The sequence below is a fragment of the Acomys minous genome, assembly GCF_964271855.1.
Source record: "Acomys minous genome assembly, chromosome: 8".
Taxonomy (NCBI): Eukaryota; Metazoa; Chordata; class Mammalia; order Rodentia; family Muridae; genus Acomys; species Acomys minous.
In genome coordinates this window covers 58,620,123-58,641,319 of record NC_140489.1, presented here as the reverse complement: position 1 = coordinate 58,641,319, position 21,197 = coordinate 58,620,123, and the positions used below count along the sequence as shown (strand labels likewise).

General features: G+C 42.2%; 2 protein-coding genes across 8 annotated transcripts in view; one reads left to right on the top strand and one right to left on the bottom strand.

Moving 5' to 3' along the window:
* Nucleotides 1-1,110: 1,110 nt before the first annotated feature.
* Nucleotides 1,111-21,197, top strand: part of PAX9 (paired box 9) — a 46,312-nt gene continuing 26,225 nt past the window's right edge. The window contains exons 1-4 of one of the 2 annotated variants that reach the window (XM_084791659.1): nt 1,111-1,413; nt 2,136-2,762; nt 5,521-5,663; nt 14,939-15,161. In XM_084791659.1, coding sequence (XP_084647785.1) covers nt 1,410-1,413; nt 2,136-2,762; nt 5,521-5,663; nt 14,939-15,161 — 997 coding nt within the window. In that variant the 5' untranslated portion in view covers nt 1,111-1,409. Of the gene's footprint in view, nt 1,414-2,135; nt 2,763-5,520; nt 5,664-14,938; nt 18,113-21,197 lie in introns of those variants that run through there. The other variant, XM_084791660.1, reaches the window with a different exon arrangement.
* The window catches only part of SLC25A21 (solute carrier family 25 member 21), a 502,852-nt gene continuing 499,697 nt past the window's right edge, over nt 18,043-21,197 (bottom strand). For all 6 annotated transcript variants that reach the window (XM_084791665.1, XM_084791661.1, XM_084791664.1 and 3 more), the window contains one exon: nt 18,043-19,419. In XM_084791665.1, the coding sequence (XP_084647791.1) occupies nt 19,358-19,419 (62 nt within the window). In that variant the 3' untranslated portion in view covers nt 18,043-19,357. The remainder of the gene's footprint in view (nt 19,420-21,197) is intronic.

The following is a 21,197-nucleotide window of genomic DNA, read 5'->3' as shown; positions in this document are numbered from 1 at the left end:
AGAGGAGCCCATTGTGATGGAGACACAGTGATACACCGTCCTCTTTGCGGTGTAATACAAATCCCCAAATCCACCCCGCAGTGTTTCTCTTCCTTATTTTGTTCACACTCTTCACAACCCGGTCTTCATAAATAAATAAAATCCTTCGCCCCAAATTGTTCTATTCTCTTCGGACTTCGAGTGAATGCAAATGAGAATCCACAGGTAGGCAGAACCATAGGATCTCCGGGAGCTAGGGAAGTCGCCGGGAATTACACACAGACGCAGACGCAGAGGAATTACGTTTAGAGGCAGCCTCCGTAGCTTCTTTCTTGCGGCTGTCTTTCATATTACAAAGCAAAAACCTTTCAAGGTGGCTCACTGGTGTTGAGAACTCTGGCAAATTTTAACCCAGAGAACCCAAGACCTTGTGTTCTGGGTGAGTGTGAGGCGCGATGCGGGTAAGGCGGGATGTAAGCGCTGCGGGTATCAACCCTCCTTCCCCGTGGAGATCCAGAGCTCTCTCTCTCTTTAGTCTGGAGTTGAAATTTTTTTTCCACACAGCACTAGGCCTCTGGCAGGATCCTGCTTGGCTGAGGTTTAGCTTCGCAGTGCGGGACTAACCATCTCGGACTGGGTACGAGAGGGAGTCTCCTTGCCCTAACACTTCAAACTTGACCCACCTTCTGAGCTCTCCCTATCCAGAGCGGACTGAAAGGAGGTAGAAGTTGTGGGCAAGAATCTTTCTGACAGTCCCCAAAGGTCGGCATGACAGGTAGTTCTCAACCATTCTCACGTCCCCCTCACCCCCACCCCAGCTCCCTTAACCGCTAGCGGGCTAGCTGCCTTAGAGTCCTAACCTCCAATTTTAATTCTGAGAAGCCCAGTCTCTTCCCCTGAGAGGTGAACTCGCTTAAAGTCATTCAAATTAAGACCAACGCTTCCACGCGCTTATTCAGCATTTTTATCAGCTTGATTTTGCACTCTGCTTGAGACACCCCTGGAAAGATGTCAAACAGTCAGCTTCGTTGTATTTAGTCTCCCAGGTGCGGAGCCGGTCAGAAACAAGACAGCGGAAGGAGTTTCCCCGGACTGAACTGTCACTCACCCGCCAGCACCAATTACAACGAAGATTGACCGTGGGCCCACCTCTTTTGGGGTGTGTCACAAGTGAGTGATAGATTGAGCCGCCCGGCCCAGAACTGCCCAGCCCACGTTGCTGCTTAGATTGAAATGCAGAACTCAAGCTTCTTTCTGCCGGGCACAGACTTCCTTTTACTCTTCCCTTTGGCATTCTCGTCGCCTCCTCCGGGGGAGAAGCCGAGACACCCGCGGCTTGGAACAGCGTCAGGCCGAACCAGTGAGAGCAGGAGAAAAGTTTCTTTTTGGGAGTGCGGAACTGGGGCCGGGTTGGTGTACTGCCCGGAGCAATGGGTGAGTGGCGGCAGGGGACAATGTCAGAACCGAGGAGGGAGGGAGGGAGCGAGCAGGCGAGGGCTAGAGGGAGGGAGCTGGGGCGCGCTACCGCGCTCTATTGACTCAGACCGCGTCCCTAAGAGCTATGTGCATGTGCCAAGGGTCAGCGGCGTGTGGGGTGCTGTGGGAACTCCTGCTACCGGGTGGTGGTTAGTGCCATTTTCCGATCTTTAGAGAAGAGGGCCGTGACAGCGGTGAGTCCCGCAGCCCCTGGGTCAATCCAAGCCTTGTTACACATGTGTTTACACATGCAAACAGAACGGAACAAAACAACCCCCCACTCCCAGCTTTCCCTGGACTGCGTCTAACTGCGCTGAGGGGAGGAGTAAGGCAGTGGAGGGGGAGGCAAGGGCCAAAGGTTTAGTGCCAAGCAGGCAACCGGTGCGCGCTGGCGCGTCAGGGTCGAAGCCCCCGCCTGCTACGGAGAGTTTTTGGTGTCCCGACCTGCTCTGGGTCTCTCTTCTTGTTTGTAGCTGGAAATCGCAAATCAGGAGCGAGGTCTGTCCGCAGCTTGTTTTGGGCCGTTTGGCCCAGGCCGGGACAGTCTGGTTTCGGGGCAGTCCCAGTCCTTACAGGAGGGTGTCATATCCCTGCTCCCGGACGCTCGTGGAGGCCGAGAGGCAGGCAGCTGTCCCAAGCAGTGGGTGCGCGTTGCCGCGCGCTCTGTGCTCCTTTTGCAGAGCCAGCCTTTGGGGAGGTGAACCAGCTGGGAGGAGTGTTCGTGAACGGAAGGCCGCTGCCCAACGCCATTCGGCTTCGCATCGTGGAATTAGCCCAACTGGGCATCCGACCTTGTGACATCAGCCGCCAGCTACGGGTCTCACATGGCTGCGTCAGTAAGATCCTGGCGCGCTACAACGAGACAGGCTCGATTTTGCCTGGAGCTATCGGGGGCAGCAAGCCCCGGGTCACCACCCCGACTGTGGTGAAACACATCCGGACTTACAAGCAGAGGGACCCCGGCATCTTCGCTTGGGAGATCCGCGACCGCCTACTGGCGGATGGCGTCTGCGACAAGTACAACGTGCCCTCGGTGAGTTCCATCAGCCGGATTCTGCGCAACAAGATTGGCAACTTGGCCCAGCAGGGTCATTATGACTCCTACAAGCAGCACCAGCCCGCGCCGCAGCCCGCGCTGCCCTACAACCACATTTACTCGTACCCTAGTCCCATCACCGCAGCGGCAGCTAAGGTGCCTACACCACCTGGGGTGCCGGCCATCCCTGGCTCTGTGGCTATGCCGCGCACCTGGCCCTCCTCTCACTCTGTCACTGACATCCTGGGCATCCGCTCCATCACCGACCAAGGTAAGGGCCTCAGAGGACGGGTGCTGAGCGGAGTGGGTTCCTTCAAGCTATCGGGAACCCCAGTACCTTCGGCCTCTAGCGAGTGTCTATTCCACCACCTGTGGCTTTTTCTTTTGGAAACCTAAGGAGTCTTCCCAGGGGGTGTCCTGATCTCATTAACTTGAAACTCTTGCCCCTCCGTTTCCTTGCCACACACACAGTCTACAGCCTCATCTCAAACTACCAGACCCATAACATCCCCCCATCCCCAACACATGGTTCGCATTTTCCACCCTCCCCCGCCTCTCGCGTACTCCCGGCCTCAGCCCGGCCAGCCTGCTTGTGCAGCGCTGCCTGGCTATTTGGAGAGCAGTGGGGGAGGCCATAGCCTGCTTGGGGCCGCGGGCTGCAGATGCCACTGCTGGCAACTTGCTTGCGGATCCGATGCAGCAGCTACGAGTCCCGCACGCTGTGGAAATTGTATTATTATTTTCGGATTCTGGCAATCAGGCCAAATTTGCTCAGGCAGGAAGTTCAAATGTCACCTAATTGGTTTCGTTCTTATGCTTCACTTCATTTTCCTCGGAAACTGATATTCTCTCTCTCTCTCTCTCTCTCTCTCTCTCTCTCTCTCTCTCTCTCTCTCTCTCTCTCTCTCTCTCTCTCTCTCTCCCAACTCCCATGCTGGATGATTTGCCGCTGTCCTTTAGGCTGCGGTCTCTGGTTCCCCCGCCGGCTCCTTTTCTGCAGAGTTTCAGCGGTCTTTTTTCCCTTTCTCAACCCGAAACCTGTTCTGTCCTGGGAGTCGTTTCTGACTGCTCAGAAAGATTCTCCAGTTCCCCGCACCACACAGTCCCGCTTTCCCAGGAGATTTGAGTTTGTTTTCTTTTAATGTAATGTTTTAAAAAATACAATTTAAAAGGCAGTAGCTTCTCTCCTGATACAGGGAGAAAAAGAAAATTAAAATGTTTTATTCGCTCAACTTACTGCCTAATTGCTCAGTGTAAGGTTTAAGATAGGCAGAGGAAAAATTAAATAGGAAAGAGAAAACTTGTTCCTGTAATCATTTCCTGCTTTTTTTTTTTTCGTTTCCACTGCATTGGCACAATTGCTTTTTAAAGTAATTAAAGCATGCATGGTTTCCTTTCTTATTGTTTTCTGACTACAAATTGACAAAATAGAGTTGTGGGTTATTTGGACCTATTTGAAGCCTTCTTCGGAGGCGTTGCCCTTGATTTATAGGATAAACTGACCTCATTGACATTTAAAGGAAGCTCCTGTTCGTGGGAAAGTGTGAGATCAGCAGAAATGGGGGCTCACGGGGGATCTCAATTTCTTAAGATAACTTCAGGCATGTGCCCACCGACTAACTTTTGTCTGGGGAAGGCAAAGACTATCTGGCAGTTCTGACGCAGCCATTGCTACTTCCTGATGGAAAAAAAAACTGGGAAAACAATCCTTTTTTTTTTTTTTTTTTTTTTTTTGGAGGGGGAGGCATAGTGAAAATAGAATGACAGTTGAAAACTCTTCACCTCTCGGGAATCCTGCAATGGGGCAAAAGTCAGATAGGGGAGTACTATGTTATGGAAGGGAGTTAAGCTTCCTTGTAGATACTGTTGTCTATTTGTGATGTCACCTTTAAACAAACAGGTTTCTGACAAATCTGTGCATATAAAAAGGAAATGGGCACTCTTTGAAGCACCTGTATCACACAGAAATGTGTAAAATCAAGTTTAAATCACAACCTTCTATACACAGGCCCCAGAAGCAGAATTAGATACGTGTAGCTTTCAAATACCTTTTATTTTCAATATGCATAACTGTAGCTGTTATGACAATTGTCTTACTGTATATAATTTTTTGTCTGTATCTCCTTTAAGAACAGAAAAAATCCGCAGATGGCTTTACTGCTTTCCTTAACATTTAATTCTACTTTCATTTTCTTTTTTTCTGATAAAAGAAAACACCAACAACAATCCCTCTTTATAATTCTACCATTGACACTCCTGGAATTTCCACATTTAATTTAAAAAAGAATATGCATATAACTTAACTCATTTAGCAGGCAGAGGCAAAGAGTGCAGGGAAGTCCCCTAAACATACAATGTGGGAATCTGTGCACGTGTATTTTGCATGTGTATGTATTGTGGGCATCATTTAGTTATTTGTTTGCAGAGCACTTTGCAGACCTTTTGTTCTGTCTTATTGACATAACTATCGGATCCCCACAGCGCAGTGAGCATTTCTCAGGTCACACTTAGGCCAGGACTCCTCATCCCCCCCCCCACCGTCCCCACCCCCACCATCGGTCCTCCCCAATGTCGGATCTTTGCCACTCTCCTTCAGTAGGGACAGAGGTAACAAACAAATATCCTACGTCATAGGTTTGAGTTCTTTCTTCTGTATTGGGGGAAAAACAACCCCTTTTCAATCCGTTCTCTGGAAGATCAAGAAGACAGAAAAGAAATCTAATGCTGGTTAAAACAACAACAACAACAACAACAACAACAACAACAACAACAACAACAAAACAACCTTCCGTGAGGCCTGGGTGAAACTTAACTCAGAGGCCTACTTTCTGGCTATTAAAACTTCTCCAGGCCCTAGGCTGAAAACTCAGGAGTCTGCACTTGGGCTCAGCGCTCCTAGGAGGTCTAAGTGCAGGGGAGCTGACCAAAAGTCTTAGCCCTAGACCTTTGTGGTTAGGGATGTGGGTTCTGTTTTTGGAGGGGGCGCGCGGGGTGAGCCTTTCCTGAAGTCTTTTCTTCCACCTTCTCAGGAGTGAGCGACAGCTCCCCCTACCACAGCCCCAAAGTGGAGGAATGGAACAGCCTGGGCCGCAACAACTTCCCTGCCGCCGCCCCGCACGCAGTGAATGGATTGGAGAAGGGAACCTTGGAGCAGGAAGCCAAGTACGGCCAGGTGAGGAGGAGAGGGCTTGGCCAGGCGGGCCTCCTGGTGTGAGGGGAGATGGTGGGCGCAGAGCCTTTCAGAGCCTCCGCGGAGAGAAACCCGGGCTGGTGACCCACTGGTGCCAGGAGATGGATCTGGGGTTGACTGAGACGGGGCGGATGGCTGGATAAAAGCCGCTGGCTTGCCGCAGAGGCTGTGGCGGCGCGGAGCCTTTCCACCATACCCAGCCTGGTCTCTGTTAAGCCACAGCCGAGCTTCGGAATGGCCAGGCCTTGCGTGCGGTTCAGGGCCGCGCCTCGCTAGCGGGCTGCAGCCTCGTGACCTCAAGCCCAAGTTGCAAAGCTTGTGCTAGGCTTCAAGAGCAAGTGCACTGACAGTTCCCGGTCTGTGCTTCCAGAGACCAGCTTGTCCGGCGGGCGATAATGGAAGAGGGGCAACAAGATAAACGTAATAAAGTTACCATTTCCCGATTAAAGGTCACATTGTAATTTCCCAAGGGAGGTTAGTGAGAAAACCTCAAATTATACGGACTGGCTGTGGACCGTTTAATTTCCACCCCCCCCTGCCCCGTCCCACCCTCTACTCTCTGAAAGAAAATTTAAAACACTCGTGTTTTCTTTTTTCTTTTTTTCCCCTTTGAGAAGAACTAAGCGAGCGCCACACAAGTGTGAGCCCAAACGCATCAATATGCTAGAGTGAAGAGTTCAAAACTCTAACGCGGATTTCAAAGCAGTATAAAGTATTCCGGAGTAGACTCCACCTCCAAAGCGGAAAAGTAGTCTTATTTTAAACCTTAATTTTTAAAATGTCTTGTCAAAATCAGTTATAATATTATCTGAAACTTATTATTTTTATCCATTGGGGGAACATCCTAATCCTCATTTTCGCTAACAAATTACATTTCTATTTCCTCGTCCCTCTCAAGTTTTGTCAGAATGCATTAGTAGCTAACTGTTCTCTGGCAAATAATACCATAACCAGGAAGGAGGGGGGGGGCTGCTCTTCTTAGTCTGGTTCTACAGAGCCATCCACAGCAAATTTACCATTTTCTTTTGGAAAAGACCTGCCTGTAAGTTCCAGCTCACAGAGTGGTGGTAGTGTGCACCATGGTGAGGAACCCGGTGCTTTGGTAGCAAGTGGTTTACCCATTTCCAGCCCCCTTCTCTTCATTTTCAAAATAAGGAACTAAGAGTCCCAAAGTCAAGAAAGCCAGGGCACCGAAGTGGCTCTTAGGAAGCTTTTGTTAAATATCTCCCGTGGTTACAAATGACAGTCAGAGACTGGCTTTTAAAAACAAGTGATATTCATAAGATGCATTGTTCGGAAAATCCATAGTAAGAAACATTCCACCAAGCATTTTTTTTTGACAACAATAGGAAGTGTACACAAAACACCTAGAATAGTAACAGGCGTTTAATAGGAGCCCAGGCTTTCTATTGCTCATTGCTTCCTGCAATCATACTGTAAGTCTAGAGTTCAGGATAAGCTCCAGTTCCCATAAGCAGCCCAGGAAGCCCGTTTGCGTTTGCGCACAAAGCAGTTCCCCCGTCCAAGCCCTTCTTAGCTACTTTTATCCCCACCCCTTGAGTGATGTATCTGTCAGGAAAGCTTGTCTACAGATGACTGATTTATAATATGCTGCAAAGCTGAACTTAGGGCTTATTTAAAATAAATAGCATTTCAAGGAATTTGCTGTTTCACTAAAAATCATTTACAAAGATTTTTAAAGTACTAAATTATGTTGTATAAAAGCAAATAATTTAAGGCAAAGGCTAGCCAAATAAGTGCTCTAAATATAATATTTAATAGAACAGGCTCCCAAATAAAAGAACGCTTATGTCAAATTAATATTTGAAAAGCTCTTAATTGAAACATTATTCCACATGGCCTTGTAGGTAGATAACTCAAATGACAAACAGTTGCAAACCCTGCAGAGTTTCTAAGAACTGCATGAGTCAGTGGAGGCAAATAGTGCACTGTAGACACTGATTTGATGTAAAATTACACAAAAACTCATAAGAACTAAAAATGCAAAAAAGTATTACATATATGTGTGTTTCTCTTGCAATATTCTAAAGCTAACTTTAATTTTACAAGTCCCCTCTCTCCCCTTACAAAGTTTTGTCTGAGTATTCTGATAAAAAGGTTAACTCAGGTACCATTTGTCCCCCTGGCCAACAAAACTTGAAAGTCCTTGACAAAGGAAAGCTGAAAAAAAATTTGCCTGCAATAATTTTGGGCATTTGCAGTTGTAAGTAATTACTGTTACTCTTTAGTGCTAGTTTCCTGTGGTGTATACCAGGGGAGATTGAGAGTTCAGAATCAGTGCCTAGGGCATGGAAGGCACCTGTAAAATGACCATAGAACAAGCTGGCAGCTAAGTACTGATGCAATTGCTTACCACTATCTAGAGTTCCTATTTTCAGCTTAAATTGCAAAGAGACTTGATTCCTAGGAATTAGAACTGCACGCAAATTTTAGTCATACAATGTACCTATTCGCCTTATTGAAAGTTAGTTTCAAATATCCAAATTTATCTTACACGTTAATGTTTATTGTAACTCATACTGAAATCCCATTCAGAAGTCTTTGTTGACTAGGCTAGAATATATATTTGTCTTAGATTTTTCAACTACTATTGGGCAGGAAATCTTACTCTCATCTAATTGTGAAGAGAATTAACATTTTCTTGTTCTGTTTCACCAAATTGAAAACTCAAAATTTTTACTTAATTGATCAAGTGGGAAAAAATTAAATAGGTAAACATAGGTGTTGGAATATATATATATATATTATTCACACAGTTCCTAAATAAATACCTAGTTTATGAAAAATTTCTCCAAACAGGCATATTTCCTTAGAGCAAACACATGTGCTGCTCACCTGGTACACGTCACCAGTACTCTCATTGTGGGATTGAATATGTTAGTGTAGACAGTAAATTTAATGTAGCATCAGCTAGCAATTGAGATGTCAGGAACAGAGAATAGTCTATAAATACTTGAACTAAAAATTTCTTGAATTAAGTAAGTTGTGAAAAACAGCTGAATTTCAAGATGTTGTTTAATCTAAAATTCTTGTAAAGTATTCATTTCTACACTGTTTTAAATGATGATACACTTGAGTCACCTTGATTACAATTTTCTAGTGAAGAATTTAAAAGCTGTTTGATAATTAAAAAACAAATAAATGCAAAAAATTTAAAACCAGTTTTTTAAAATGCACTATTTTCATGAAGATAGAAATGAAGTTGTGCAGAATTTTCTTCACAGAAAACAAGGTTAACTTTTGTTAAATTAATTCATAATTTTACAGAGAATGCAATCTTAGGCAAATGCCAACAGTTCTTGAAATTCATCATACTAATTATGAAAAACATAGCCTGATTTAATTAACATTCAATCAGTAGTATTTTTAAACAAACTTAATAACAATTATATATCAGCAATATGTGCCATGTGAAATAGCAACAAAAGGTAATTTAAATGACTAACTTCAATATCACTAATGAAAGGAGTCTGAATCTTTTTAATTATGACACCTGAGGTGACTGATGTGTTGAATGATTTGATCATTGTACCATGTATACATATATAAAAGCATCACACTGTACCTGATGCACATGATTTTTGTTGTATGTCAATAGAGTACAAAATGAAATTAAACAAATCAACGAGAGCCTATATCAATTTTAATAGTATTTTAGAAATATAAAATTTGGAAAAAAAATCCTATTACCTAGAGACATTTAGATCTGCAATAGGGTAACTGAAAGTAATCTCTCGGATGAGTATTGAGCCCTGTTTCTGGCTGTCACTTCACTTTACCAAGGCTATTTTATTAAGTCCTTGAATAATGGTAGTTAGAAAGATAATCTCAGAGAAGGAATTTTTTCAAAAATAGCTCCTTATTCTCAGATGAGAGTTGTTTTCTTGTTTATGAAACTGATATTGTAAATATACGTGAAGCACAGTTGTTTACATGGCATGGCCAGCTCTATTTTATCATAAGGCCAGAGCAAACTCATGTTATCAGAAAGAGGGGAGCAAGTAGATTGGAGGAGTGGCTGACAGGCAGATTGTGAACAGAGAACCTGGCACTCGGCTGTTATTTGTAATTTCTCCAAGAGAGAGACTGTTGCTTAGACAACTCCCAGAAAATTTGAAAAATAGTCTTTAACTTCCAATTTCCAGACTGTTGTCATACCAGTTTTTTCTTTTTTTCATGGTCACAAGTGTTTAGATACTAATGCAGTTCCATTTTCTTAAAGGGGGAGCAATACAGGGAACAACCACAAGCCAAACAGTGAAATGGCTGCTTGGAACTCTTAACTTACTTTTGCCCACAGCTTTATTCACTTGTCTTGCTTGAAGTCAGTGCTTGTTCTCTGGCAAGAGTGGTGGTGGTGGTTAGCTCTTTGTCTTGCTCTTAAAACAAGAGAATGGTATCTCTTGCATTCACAAGCCTTAAGGTTGTTTATGAAATGCCTCAGGTGTGTCCAGCATTGTGGTCCTACAGAGTGAGTAAGGCACTTCACCCCTGTCCTCGACCAGTCTGCCAGTGCAGCCATGTGATCACCCAACTCGAGCTGTATTACCCCATCAGTATTTTTCCAGATTTCTTTTAGTGTTCATGAGATAAAAGCTGCCTTTTTCTTAGACAACTCAACAAAGAAAAGGCATGTGAATTATCTGTTTTGCTTTTTATTGGTGACTTTCATTTCCAAAATTCAGTAGACGGTAGGTAGATGGCTGTGAGGAGCCACGGTACAGAGTTCTTCCAGAGAAAAGTGTTCTTACTGCTTTCCTGGAAGATATGTGTGAAAAGCAGGTTGATGGGTTGAAGTCTTATTTATGAAATATTTAGGCAAAGTCATTTTTCATAAATGAGATTTCTATTACATTCCTATTGCAGGGTCTCATTTGGAAATTTGTTTACTTTTCCCTCGGGATTCCATATGTGGGTTGATTTATAAATCATATTTACAATCCAATTAAATAGTGTAATTTAACATGTTTGCTCCTACTATATTTATGGTGTACATTTGGGAGTCTCTACTCAGCTTAACTAGCTTTCCAGATTCATTACATGCCCTTCACTGAAAACATTAAACAGATTTGGGGAGTTCAAGTTTAAGTTTACTCCTTTACTCTAAAGCATAAACAAACACCAAGGCTACCTGCTTTTCTTTGCTGTGGAAAACTTTGACCCTTTCAGCGATTTCTTCATAAATAACAATCACTTTAGCCAGCAGAGATTTATTACTTTTGCTAATGTCATGTTTCAAAATTAATAGTGGGAAAATTGGTGTTTATTGAGTCACTGTAATGAATGAACAGGGAAGGTGACTAGAGGCAGGGCCTTTTGAAGCATATTTGCTTTTTTCTTGCTTATTCTCCCAACATTTTCCCTGCAAAACTTGAGATCTGAACTCCCAACAGCGGAACGAAACATTAAGACACAACTCCTGTCTTGTCCTGGCCACATCACAGACATGAGTTACTATTGTAAGGTTGAGGAATTCTACCTTTTCTCTTCCTTGAAGTGAGCAGGTGCCTCCCTTTGCCTTTCTAAACTTGTTGCTTTACTCCCCCCTCCCCCCACCCCCGGTCTTTCTGCAACACAGAGTGGATCAAACCACTAAACTGACAACCAGTGAAGACCATGGTGTTCTGAGAACTTTGAAATATAATAACATAAGGCAAATTTAGCATTTTGTGTATGAGAAGTTGGGTAGATATGAAAAATAACAAGGTGCTACACTTGATAAATGAATATAGTTATGGAGTAAATAAAGCATTTGCACATATAGCTTTTGCATGTCCATGAAGGGAGCATTATCTGAGGTGAGTGTCTGCTCTGGTCTTTCTGTGGGTCAGGTTTAAGGGGTGGGCTAACTTTGGGCACAAATAAGTGGGCCCGTGTAAGCAGATTACAGGTACAACAGCAGAATACTTTTTAGTGCATCAAGAGTGATTGTGGAAGTAGGAAATTGTGCCCCCTGCGCCCCACCAAAAGGACAGGTAGGAAAAATTTAGCGTGCTGGAAAATAGAATTCAACAGCAGATATTTTCTGCTAGGTGGATCATTATTTGACCGTGCATGCTAAATCTTTTGACACTAGACATAAAATATAGAATTAAGTTTTCTATTATTTTTAAAACTACTTTTAGCATTTTCTTCCTGTATTAGAGATTGAACCCAGGGTTATATGCATGCTAAGCTAAGAATGTATTCTACCACTGAGTTGTACTACCAAACCTTAATACACTTATTTTGTTTTTCTGGGTGCACATTGGTACTAGTAGTATTAATACTAACTAATGGTAAACAGGAGCCAAACATAGATGTGAATACTTTTCTAAAATTCTACTAATTTTAACACATTTTTGGGGGAATAAAATAATGATTAAGGAATTAGAGCAATAATCTCTATGAAATGCCAGATTACACTCCACCTTTGCTTGTGATTTGATGGCCACGTAGATTTTCATTCTCCAGCAACTCTACAGCAAATTCCTTCGAAACATAATTAGTTATTCTTAAAAGGGGGGAAAGCTAATAAAGAGATTTGATTTCTAGGAGGGGAAAGAATTGCTTAATAGTGCTGTAGTTTGAGGTTAAATTCCACTTCCTTCTGACAGTCAAGGAAAGTCACCAAGGTAGGTCACAGAAGACACTACAGTATCAGGCTGGACTGATGAAGTTTACATGTGTGGCCATCAACTTTCTAAATGGCCTTGTGTGTAAAAAGAAGAAAGAAGTTCAGGTTTATTAAGCAATGATATGGATTAATTGCTAATTCTTAATTGTTTGTTAATTGTTTTGAGCTGTACTTAAAAGGACATCATTTGAGGGGCCCTTTGGAATATACCTTAATGCTATTTGGGTATAGAGGTATATACCTGTCATCTCTAGTTGGAAGGCTAAGAAGGGCATGCGTCTGAGGCCAGCCTGGGTAGATAGTGAGACCCGAGTTAAAAACAAAAACAAAAGCTAGACAAACTGGTGCAGGTCTTTAACCCCAGAATTTGGAAGGCAGAGGCAAATAGATTTTTGTGGTTTGGGGCCCACCTGGTCGACATAGTGAGTTCCAGAACAGCCCCAGCTACCAAAATGCAAAACGCAAAATGCAAAATAAATAAGTAAATAAATAAATAAATAAATTCCAACTGAACATTACTTCTGATGTATATTATCTTGTAATTATGATAAGCTGAAAAGTTTATGATGAGCTATTGTGTGTGTGTTTTTTTGTTTGTTTATTTGTTTTGTTTTGTTTTTTTTGTTGTTGTTTTGGAGACAGGGTTTCTCTGTGTAGCCTTGACTGTCCTTGAACTCACTTTGTAGACCAGGCTGACCTCGAACTCACAGAGATCTGCCTGCCTCTGCCTTCCAAATGCTGGGATTAAAGGCGTGCGCCACCCCTGACAGGATGAGCTATCATATTAATCCTTACAGTTTATAAAATTGTTGGATATGTCTAGGTGCCTGGGACATAGAAGGCACTCAAGGATCTTTTCCTCTTTTTTTTTTTTCCCCTCTTCCATTAAAAAATACAGTGACAGGGCTGGAGAGATGGCTCAGAGGTTAAGAACACTGACTGCTCTTACAGAGGTCCTGAGTTCAATTCCCAGCAACCACATGGTGGCTCACAACCATCTATACTGTGATCTAATGCCATCTTCTGGTGTGCAGGCATACATGCAGGCAGAACATTGTATATATAATAAATAAATATTTAAAAAATATATAATGACAAACAGAAGATTTTAAGATGTGTGTTCTTATAGACCAAAGAAATAGGATGAGGTTTTGTCAGAATCTATGGGTAATGCTAATGCATATCCATATATTTCTAATGTATACATGTGTGTGTATGTATATACATATGTATGATATTCCTTTTACATTTAGAAATAGGCTTTTATACCTCACCATTATATACTCATAGATGTGGAAGTGAAAATGAAGACCAGATGAGTTAAGCCAAAAAACAGTTTCTGAAACAGAGTGAAAAGGGATACAGCCTATTGGTGTGTACTGTGTCCTGGGCTCAGTCCTGAGCCCACCAAATAAAAGCACCATTTATGTCCTAACTTAATTGGACAAAGCATCTAATATGTATCTGATTTACTGAGCTCTGGGGATTAAATCACTTTTTTTTAGTGCAATTCCAGTATTTACATTACTTTTTCACTAGGAAATATGTTGACATGTTAGTCCAGTCATGTCATTACCAGGAAACAAGATTTACTCTTTATCTTTAAACAGAGTAGAAACTGAGAGGAAAAAATGAGCCACTTGAAGAAGGGTGGGGAGTATTCATGCCAAAGAAGGATTAAAAATCAGGGTGTTTTTGGTGTTGTTAATAGTAACGATACCAACAGTGATTTATTGGATGCCAAGAAAGCGCTGGTTTCTAGGCGAGCTTGCCTGCCACAACTGTTGCATTTTGTTTGCAAACAAAGATTTCACATTAAATTCATTTAAAGAGATTTGTCCATATGGCTTTTTAAAAAAACCCTGAACTTTACAAATGTAAAATTTCTAATTCCAAACTGTACATATTCATTCATATTTGTGGAGAAAATTTCCTTTCTGATAAAACTGTGAGCAAATATATCCTCAAACTTTAAAAAACGAACAAACAAACAAACTCCAACTCAAAACAACAATTAGAAAACCAACAGCAAAATCCCTTACCCGAAAGGTAATTTTACATGTCCTTGTTCAAGTGGCATTTTCAACATGGCATCCTAAAATATGGCCCATGTTTTATTTAACAGGAGGTTTGCTCACTTTGAGTTTCCAACACCGCAACCCTCACTTTTCGCCCTTCTCTCCTGGAAATGAAAGCTGCGTGAGACAGGCCCGTCAGCTTCAACAAAAGTGCCAAACAAAACCCAAGTGCTAGGAAGGTGGACACAGGCAATGGGCAGCTGAACTGATGTCCAGGATTCCTCATCTTTCTCAGCCTGCCTCGCCTTCTTATACTTTCAAGTCACAAAAGTAATAACTGAATTTTCTGGTTGTAGCGTCCAAAGACGTCTGTAGGAAGAACAGTGTCTTGCTTTTCAGCACTGTGTTTATTTAAGTTGCAAGACTGGATACTTTTAGGTCAAAGTAAGGTTAAAAGGAAGTCAAGGGGGGAAAGAAGACAAGCCAGCGGTAGAGCCAAAATGTTGTTAACTCACTCAGAATTTCTTTTCTGTGTCTAAGGACTGACAAGAAATTGAAGGCTGTAATATGATTGTCTTTCCTTTCTTCTCTCGTCCTCTCAGGCACCAAACGGCCTCCCAGCTGTGAGCAGTTTTGTGTCAGCGTCCAGCATGGCTCCTTACCCGACTCCAGCCCAAGTGTCACCCTACATGACCTACAGTGCTGCTCCTTCTGGTTATGTTGCTGGACATGGGTGGCAACATGCCGGCAGCACCCCACTGTCCCCTCACAACTGTGACATTCCCGCATCGCTGGCTTTCAAGGGAATGCAGGCAGCCAGAGAAGGTAGTCATTCTGTTGCGGCCTCTGCACTCTGATGGGATCTTCCATTTCCAGCAGCCTCACTCGGGGTTCCCCTCTCGGCACATCCCCCTTCCTCACACCCCACCCCTCCAGTGGTCCAGCCCTACAGCCTCAAGAGCTGGCTTTATGGATTCTTAATCTTTGTGCTGATGCCACTTAAATATTTCTTGCCGTAACTTCTTTTTTTTTGGCAGGAAATCTGGCATAACTTTAGGATTTAAAAAACAAAAGCAACTCTAACGGTTGAATGAGACATTTGTGTTGCCCGCACACTATTTTTACATAGTGAAGAAACCTATACCCCTCAAAGGGCTTAAGGAACTTTGTAGACCTGTCTTTGGTAAAACCACATATGTATATTTATTCTAAATCAACCTGAACTTTTGAAACGTGCAATTGTTAAGATTTTGCAAAATCAATAAAGGAAAACAGATGTAGAAAAAACAAAAACAAAAACAAAAACAAGTTATGTGTTACCCTCTAATCAAACACGGTGACCAAATACGCCTTAATTAGGAAACCAATCAATAACTGGCTTGTGTGATCTTTTGCTTATTTTTAAGATATGATATATTTTGTTGAGAAATATGTATAGAATCCAAGCACTATTGGAATTTTGCTCCCTTTGGTGTTTTGACTCGGTTCCTAATACAGTGATGTTTATGTTTCTATTAGCTTGTAAATATGAACTGTGGATGGGGCATTCGTGTCTTCGTCCCGTGAGGTTCCTCTCTTCCAATACTGCCACCTCTCTTCCTTTCTTTCCTTATATTTTGCAAAGGTGATTTTCTGGCAATGTACTTTCTCTGGTTGCTGGTAGTCCACCTGGGCTCCTGCACCTGGACTTGCCGCCCAGGTTGCGCATGTAGCAAAAGCTTCAGCACCTCATGAAGGATACTTGGTACAGAGGAGGACTCACACACAGACACAACAAGCCAGTCTCCGGCTTGTACCCCAGCCAAGCTACACACACGCAAGCATAGGACAAAAGGCCGTAACACACCTGTACCCCAAAGACCTACAGGAAGTCACCTAGAAACAAGTCTAATGTGAAATGTATTTTTTTTTTCGTTTTCAAAGACATTTTACAATGAACTTTATGCAATGAAAAACCACTGTGAAACAAAATTGTACTGTTATGTTGGCTTACCTGTGCGCTCAGCAATCTCAACCCCACTTTATCTTGTAAGGCAATAGGAGAAGGGGAATTCTGCTCTAATGAATGTAACAGTGGCTTGCTGCGACGTTTACATTGTGTCTGGAAGTGTGTTTTACGTGTAGATCAGTTGGTGTTGGTATTAGAAATACAAATGCTATTTAATTTTTAGCAAATTCCCTTTATTCATTTATGGAATTACAGAACAGAGGTTAACTGCTAAGCCTTCCTATACCAATTTGTTTTTACTTTAATGTTATGAATATAGTTGTGTGTGTGTGTGTGTGTGTGTGTGTGTGTGTGTGTGTGTGTTTGTGTTTGTGTGTGTCCACATGATTATATGTTTTATTTTAGAATAATTCATTTTCTTGGGCATGATTCTACGGTTTGCTTTCTTTCTGCTCTGGAGGTTCTTCCTGCTTGGAAAAATAGGGTTAACATGAACTTTTAGGATATTGGTATAGTTTGTCTGTTGGGATAGTAATGTACTGCGAGTGTCTTGGTATTCGTTCTACTCAATAACTAAACTGGCATCTCCCAAGACGGGGACATTGAAGATGCCAGTTTGTTGACAGATTTGATTTCTTCGTATTTGTGCTGTGCTCAGCCGACAGAGCAAGCCAGCGCAGCCATCCAGCTTGCCGGCCTCTTCTAAAGCTACAGCAGCTAGTTTTTAAGTCCTTGGGATATAAACTAAGCAGATTTTTGACACACAGTGAGGTTCAAGGAACTGCTTTTTTTTATTTTTTATTTTTTTTATTTTTTATTTTTTTAACAGCAGATGTCTTAGTGAGAGCCTCGCACTGCATTTCTTTCTAAAGCAACCGACACTCACTGCTACAAACAGGATAACTTCAGGAGGATGGGCAAGAGCTGATGAACTCTCAGGGCCATGATACTCCTATGATCTGGGGAAAGTCCCTCACTGACATCTGGAGTCCCCAGTGTGCCGAGGAGATAGACTATAACCGAATGGCACAAAGGTCCAGTCCAATATTTTGGTGGAGTCCTTCAAACCACGCAGTACAGGAACTTGCTTGCCATCCAGAAAAACTGACCTACGGTACAGAACTATTCTTTATATAATATTTTTAGGTGGCTATTAGGGGTGTTGAGATATACCAATTTTATGGAAACACGACGGATAATGTTATTTTCCTTATCTAAATTAAGAAATCTTATTGTTATTTATAATTTTTCTGGCTCTTGTATTTTAAGAAATTAATATTAATGGTGTCAACGTTTTCTTTTTCACTCTCACTCCTTTTCCCAGGTTTTGGTAACAGTAAACCCACCTGGAAATGCTTTTAAAAGACAACAGAAAGCCTAGATAGATCTGGCTATTGATTCTTATTATTTGACGCCTTTTTAAAAAGTAAGACTAGGAAAACAGTGGGATTTCTTGATCTTTAAACCTGTTGCTGTTAGCCTTAGCCCCCTGCTGGCTCTCAGGGTAACACATTCTAAGTTGGCACATGCCCTCTCCAGAAGTCCATCTCCCTCCGTTCTTTGCCATTAGCAGTCTCTCATAGGACACCAGTGTGCATTGCCTTCAAGGACAGAAAGCAGTCAGTCAACGCAAACTCATTCTCACTGCTCCTGCCATTCTGTTTTTTAATGACCCACATATTAAATATTGGGCTGAAATACAAATGAAAAAAAGAAGCATGTTGGAAAAGATGTACACCAGAAGGCTATCTATGTATATACAGTATGCCAAAAGCCTTTTATTTTTATATGTCAAATGCTCTAAATTAATAAATACAAGTAATTACCATGTCATCTTTACTGTTTATTTCAAAATGCTTTGATGAGATAGCCCCAAAGTAGAGATGCCCCACAGTAGTAGTTGAGAACAGGTGTCATCTAAAACAGTGTGAGAGTTTGGTTGACTTTAGTGACTGAAGTAGTTCCATTTCTGGGTGCAGTCATAAAAATAAGCTTTCCTTATGTCAAGACCAAAAAGCTATCTTTTTTAATCTTTTATTTTTAGCATGCATGTTAGTGCATGAGTGCTTTAGAATTCTAAAGAATGTATTTTCATTTTGAAACATCTCCCCTTTAGTGTAGACATTTTAATATTCTAAACAGTTGATTTTATACTTAAAGATGTCACTTAAATCCAAGACTCTGGAGGTGCAGTTTTATTTCCCTATATCTTTTTAAAGAATGCCATAATAGGGGCTAAGGACAGAGGGATTTGGAAGCAAATACATGGAACAGAGAAGGGCCCGAAGAATGCATTCAATTTGTGACCTAACATAAAAAATATTTCAGTAACAAAACTTGTTTTCAAAATGAACTACATAAAAGAAAGCAGTTTAATATAACATCATGTATTCTATTTGTAATAAAAGTCTTCAAATAGCATGATTTAAAAATACACACTTAAGTCACCATGTGAAATATAAAATAGATTTAGGGAAATAGAGCCTAAGGGTATATTATTACTAAAGAAAACCAATAGACTCACATTTTAACTCAGTACTCACAAAATTAAATATTCTCTAATGGCTGTTTTGGTGTATTCAAATTTTTTTCATTCTTCTCTTTTAAAATACAATTTATGGAAAAGTAATTCCTTATAAAAAGTGTTTGAATTTTGGCTTATGCCTCAGTATTTCTTTGAATAATTCTCAGAGAATTAGCCCGAGAACAATTAATTTTCAAGAACTTAAGTATTTATAGACTTCTCAGAAAAAGTTATTAAACGAATTTTCATTGTGAAGCAGTAGAGCCACACAGTTTGTATCACTTGGATGCATGGTGTCTTCCTCTGTCTCCCTCTCTCACACACCCACTGCTTCCTGTTAATTTCCCTCTCACAGTGTTACGTGCATGGCCCAAACTGCCAAGTCAATTTGTCTAAAAAATTTTTATAAAACACCAAAACAGGCTTTGCTCTTGCGCAGGCTGTCTCCCCCTCTTCAAAGCATGCCTAGCTCAGCTGCCTTCTCTTTGTGGGGCTGCAGACCGACTGCATCATCTCTGTTACAGCCAGGGGGAGACGCTTGTGAGGCTATCACCAGTGTTTCTGCAGCCACTCGTAGGCGTGTTCATATACCACCAACATCACTGCACCACCTGCAACAGAAGAGAGCCACGTCTCATCACAGCCCTGCTCCCACCGCAGTCACTGAGGCTCAGGGGCCTATCAGGCTGCCTCCCTTGGAATCATAAGTTCTGATGCACAGATAGAAAACAACAGCTATGGAAAGTTCTCAGGCTAAAAATCAAGGCCATCTCCAAATACATTTTTTTTCTCTGTGAGTTTCTCTGCAACTTTCATCATTTCTCACCAGGTTCTTTTTCAGGCACTTTCAATGTTAAAAAAAAAAAAGTAAATAAATAAAGACATATTTAGTCATGTAAAGGCATGTGACTTTTCTGCGAACAAAAACTTTCAGATTCTTCACATCTAGGCAGTAGATTTCTCTTTTTCAGACATAATTGGCAGCGTCTTTAGTTGTATTCAAGAAAGAATTCTCTAAGACCGTGATTTGACAGATGAGTCTGGCTTTGAAAGTGATTGTGTTGTTTGAAAGTTACTTTTCTGAATGCTTTAAGACTCTGCTTTGCAAAACTTAACAAAAGGAAGTTGGAAGCTAAGCATCATTCCACATCTCTGCCTCAAATATGCAGATTTGACCTGGGAAATTTGGAAGTAGGGTTGGGTGGCATGGCCACCCCTTCTCATAGACGAGAGTAACGGGCTGGGGAGCGGTTTGCTATAAAAGACATCAACAGGAATATGATTCAGGAAAATAAGCATGGAGGATGCTGGGGCAAGCCGTTCCCTAGCTATTACTTGGCGTCCTACCTGATGTAGCAAATAGGATGTGTCCTGTAACTTAGAATGGCGTAACTATGGGGGGAAAAAGAAGTTACAAAACCCAAATGTGGACAATCCTCAGATGGTTACTTAGAACATGCTTGGCTGTAGGAGTGGAAGGTTGACTGCTCTTGGAAAGAAAAGGAACTTGATTTGGATCTTAGCTATTTTGCACACACTGCCATATGATTTAAAAAAAAAATCTACAGGCAGCACATGTTTGTGTAACCATAAACCAAAGATAATTATCTGGCTCTAATTTTTATTTTTAACCCATGAAGATACTCTATTGAACTCCTTTCAGCTGGGATAGCTCTCCTGGAATTCTAAGAATACAAACAAATGAACAAAGGAACAGCACAAGCAGAGCGTTGTTAGTGTGGACGCCATCATTGCATTTACCTAAAAACTCACACCCCGACTCACAGAGGTGGACTGCTTTTGTTTTCAGTCCAGTGGGATCTAGAGTGGAAAGCCGGCTTGCCCCTTTTGTAGCCGGCACCTCACTGTTAGCCACACCACACAGGGCTGCTGAAGCGTTTATGAAACCACGGCCTGTTTCTCTAGGATGAAGGATGAAAACTTTGGTTGCCCCCCTCCCCTGCCTGCCTGCTTTCTTTCCTTCCTCGCTTCCCTCTCCCTGCTCTCTCCAGTCCTCTTCCTTCCCCCTCCAACCCCCTCTCTGGCCCCCTTCCTCACTTAGGCTGCAGGGGATCAAACTCGGGCTCTGTGTTCTACCACTGAGCTACCCCAACCTCCACCCTATGTATTCTAAGCTTAACTTTGGAATTTCATCTTAGCTACCCATATATGTGCCCACCTACATGCCAGGGTGAAGGGGGTGGTCAGAGGACAAGTTAGAGGAGCTTGTTCTCTCCCTCCACCATGTCCCACCCCCACCCCCAAACGGTTAGGGGGGGCTAGGATGGGACTCAGGCCTGGCTTAGTGGGAAGCCCCTTTACCCACTTGAGTCACCTCCCTGAACCCCGTTTTCTTTTATACTAACTACTTTTGTTCTCCCTTAAATAT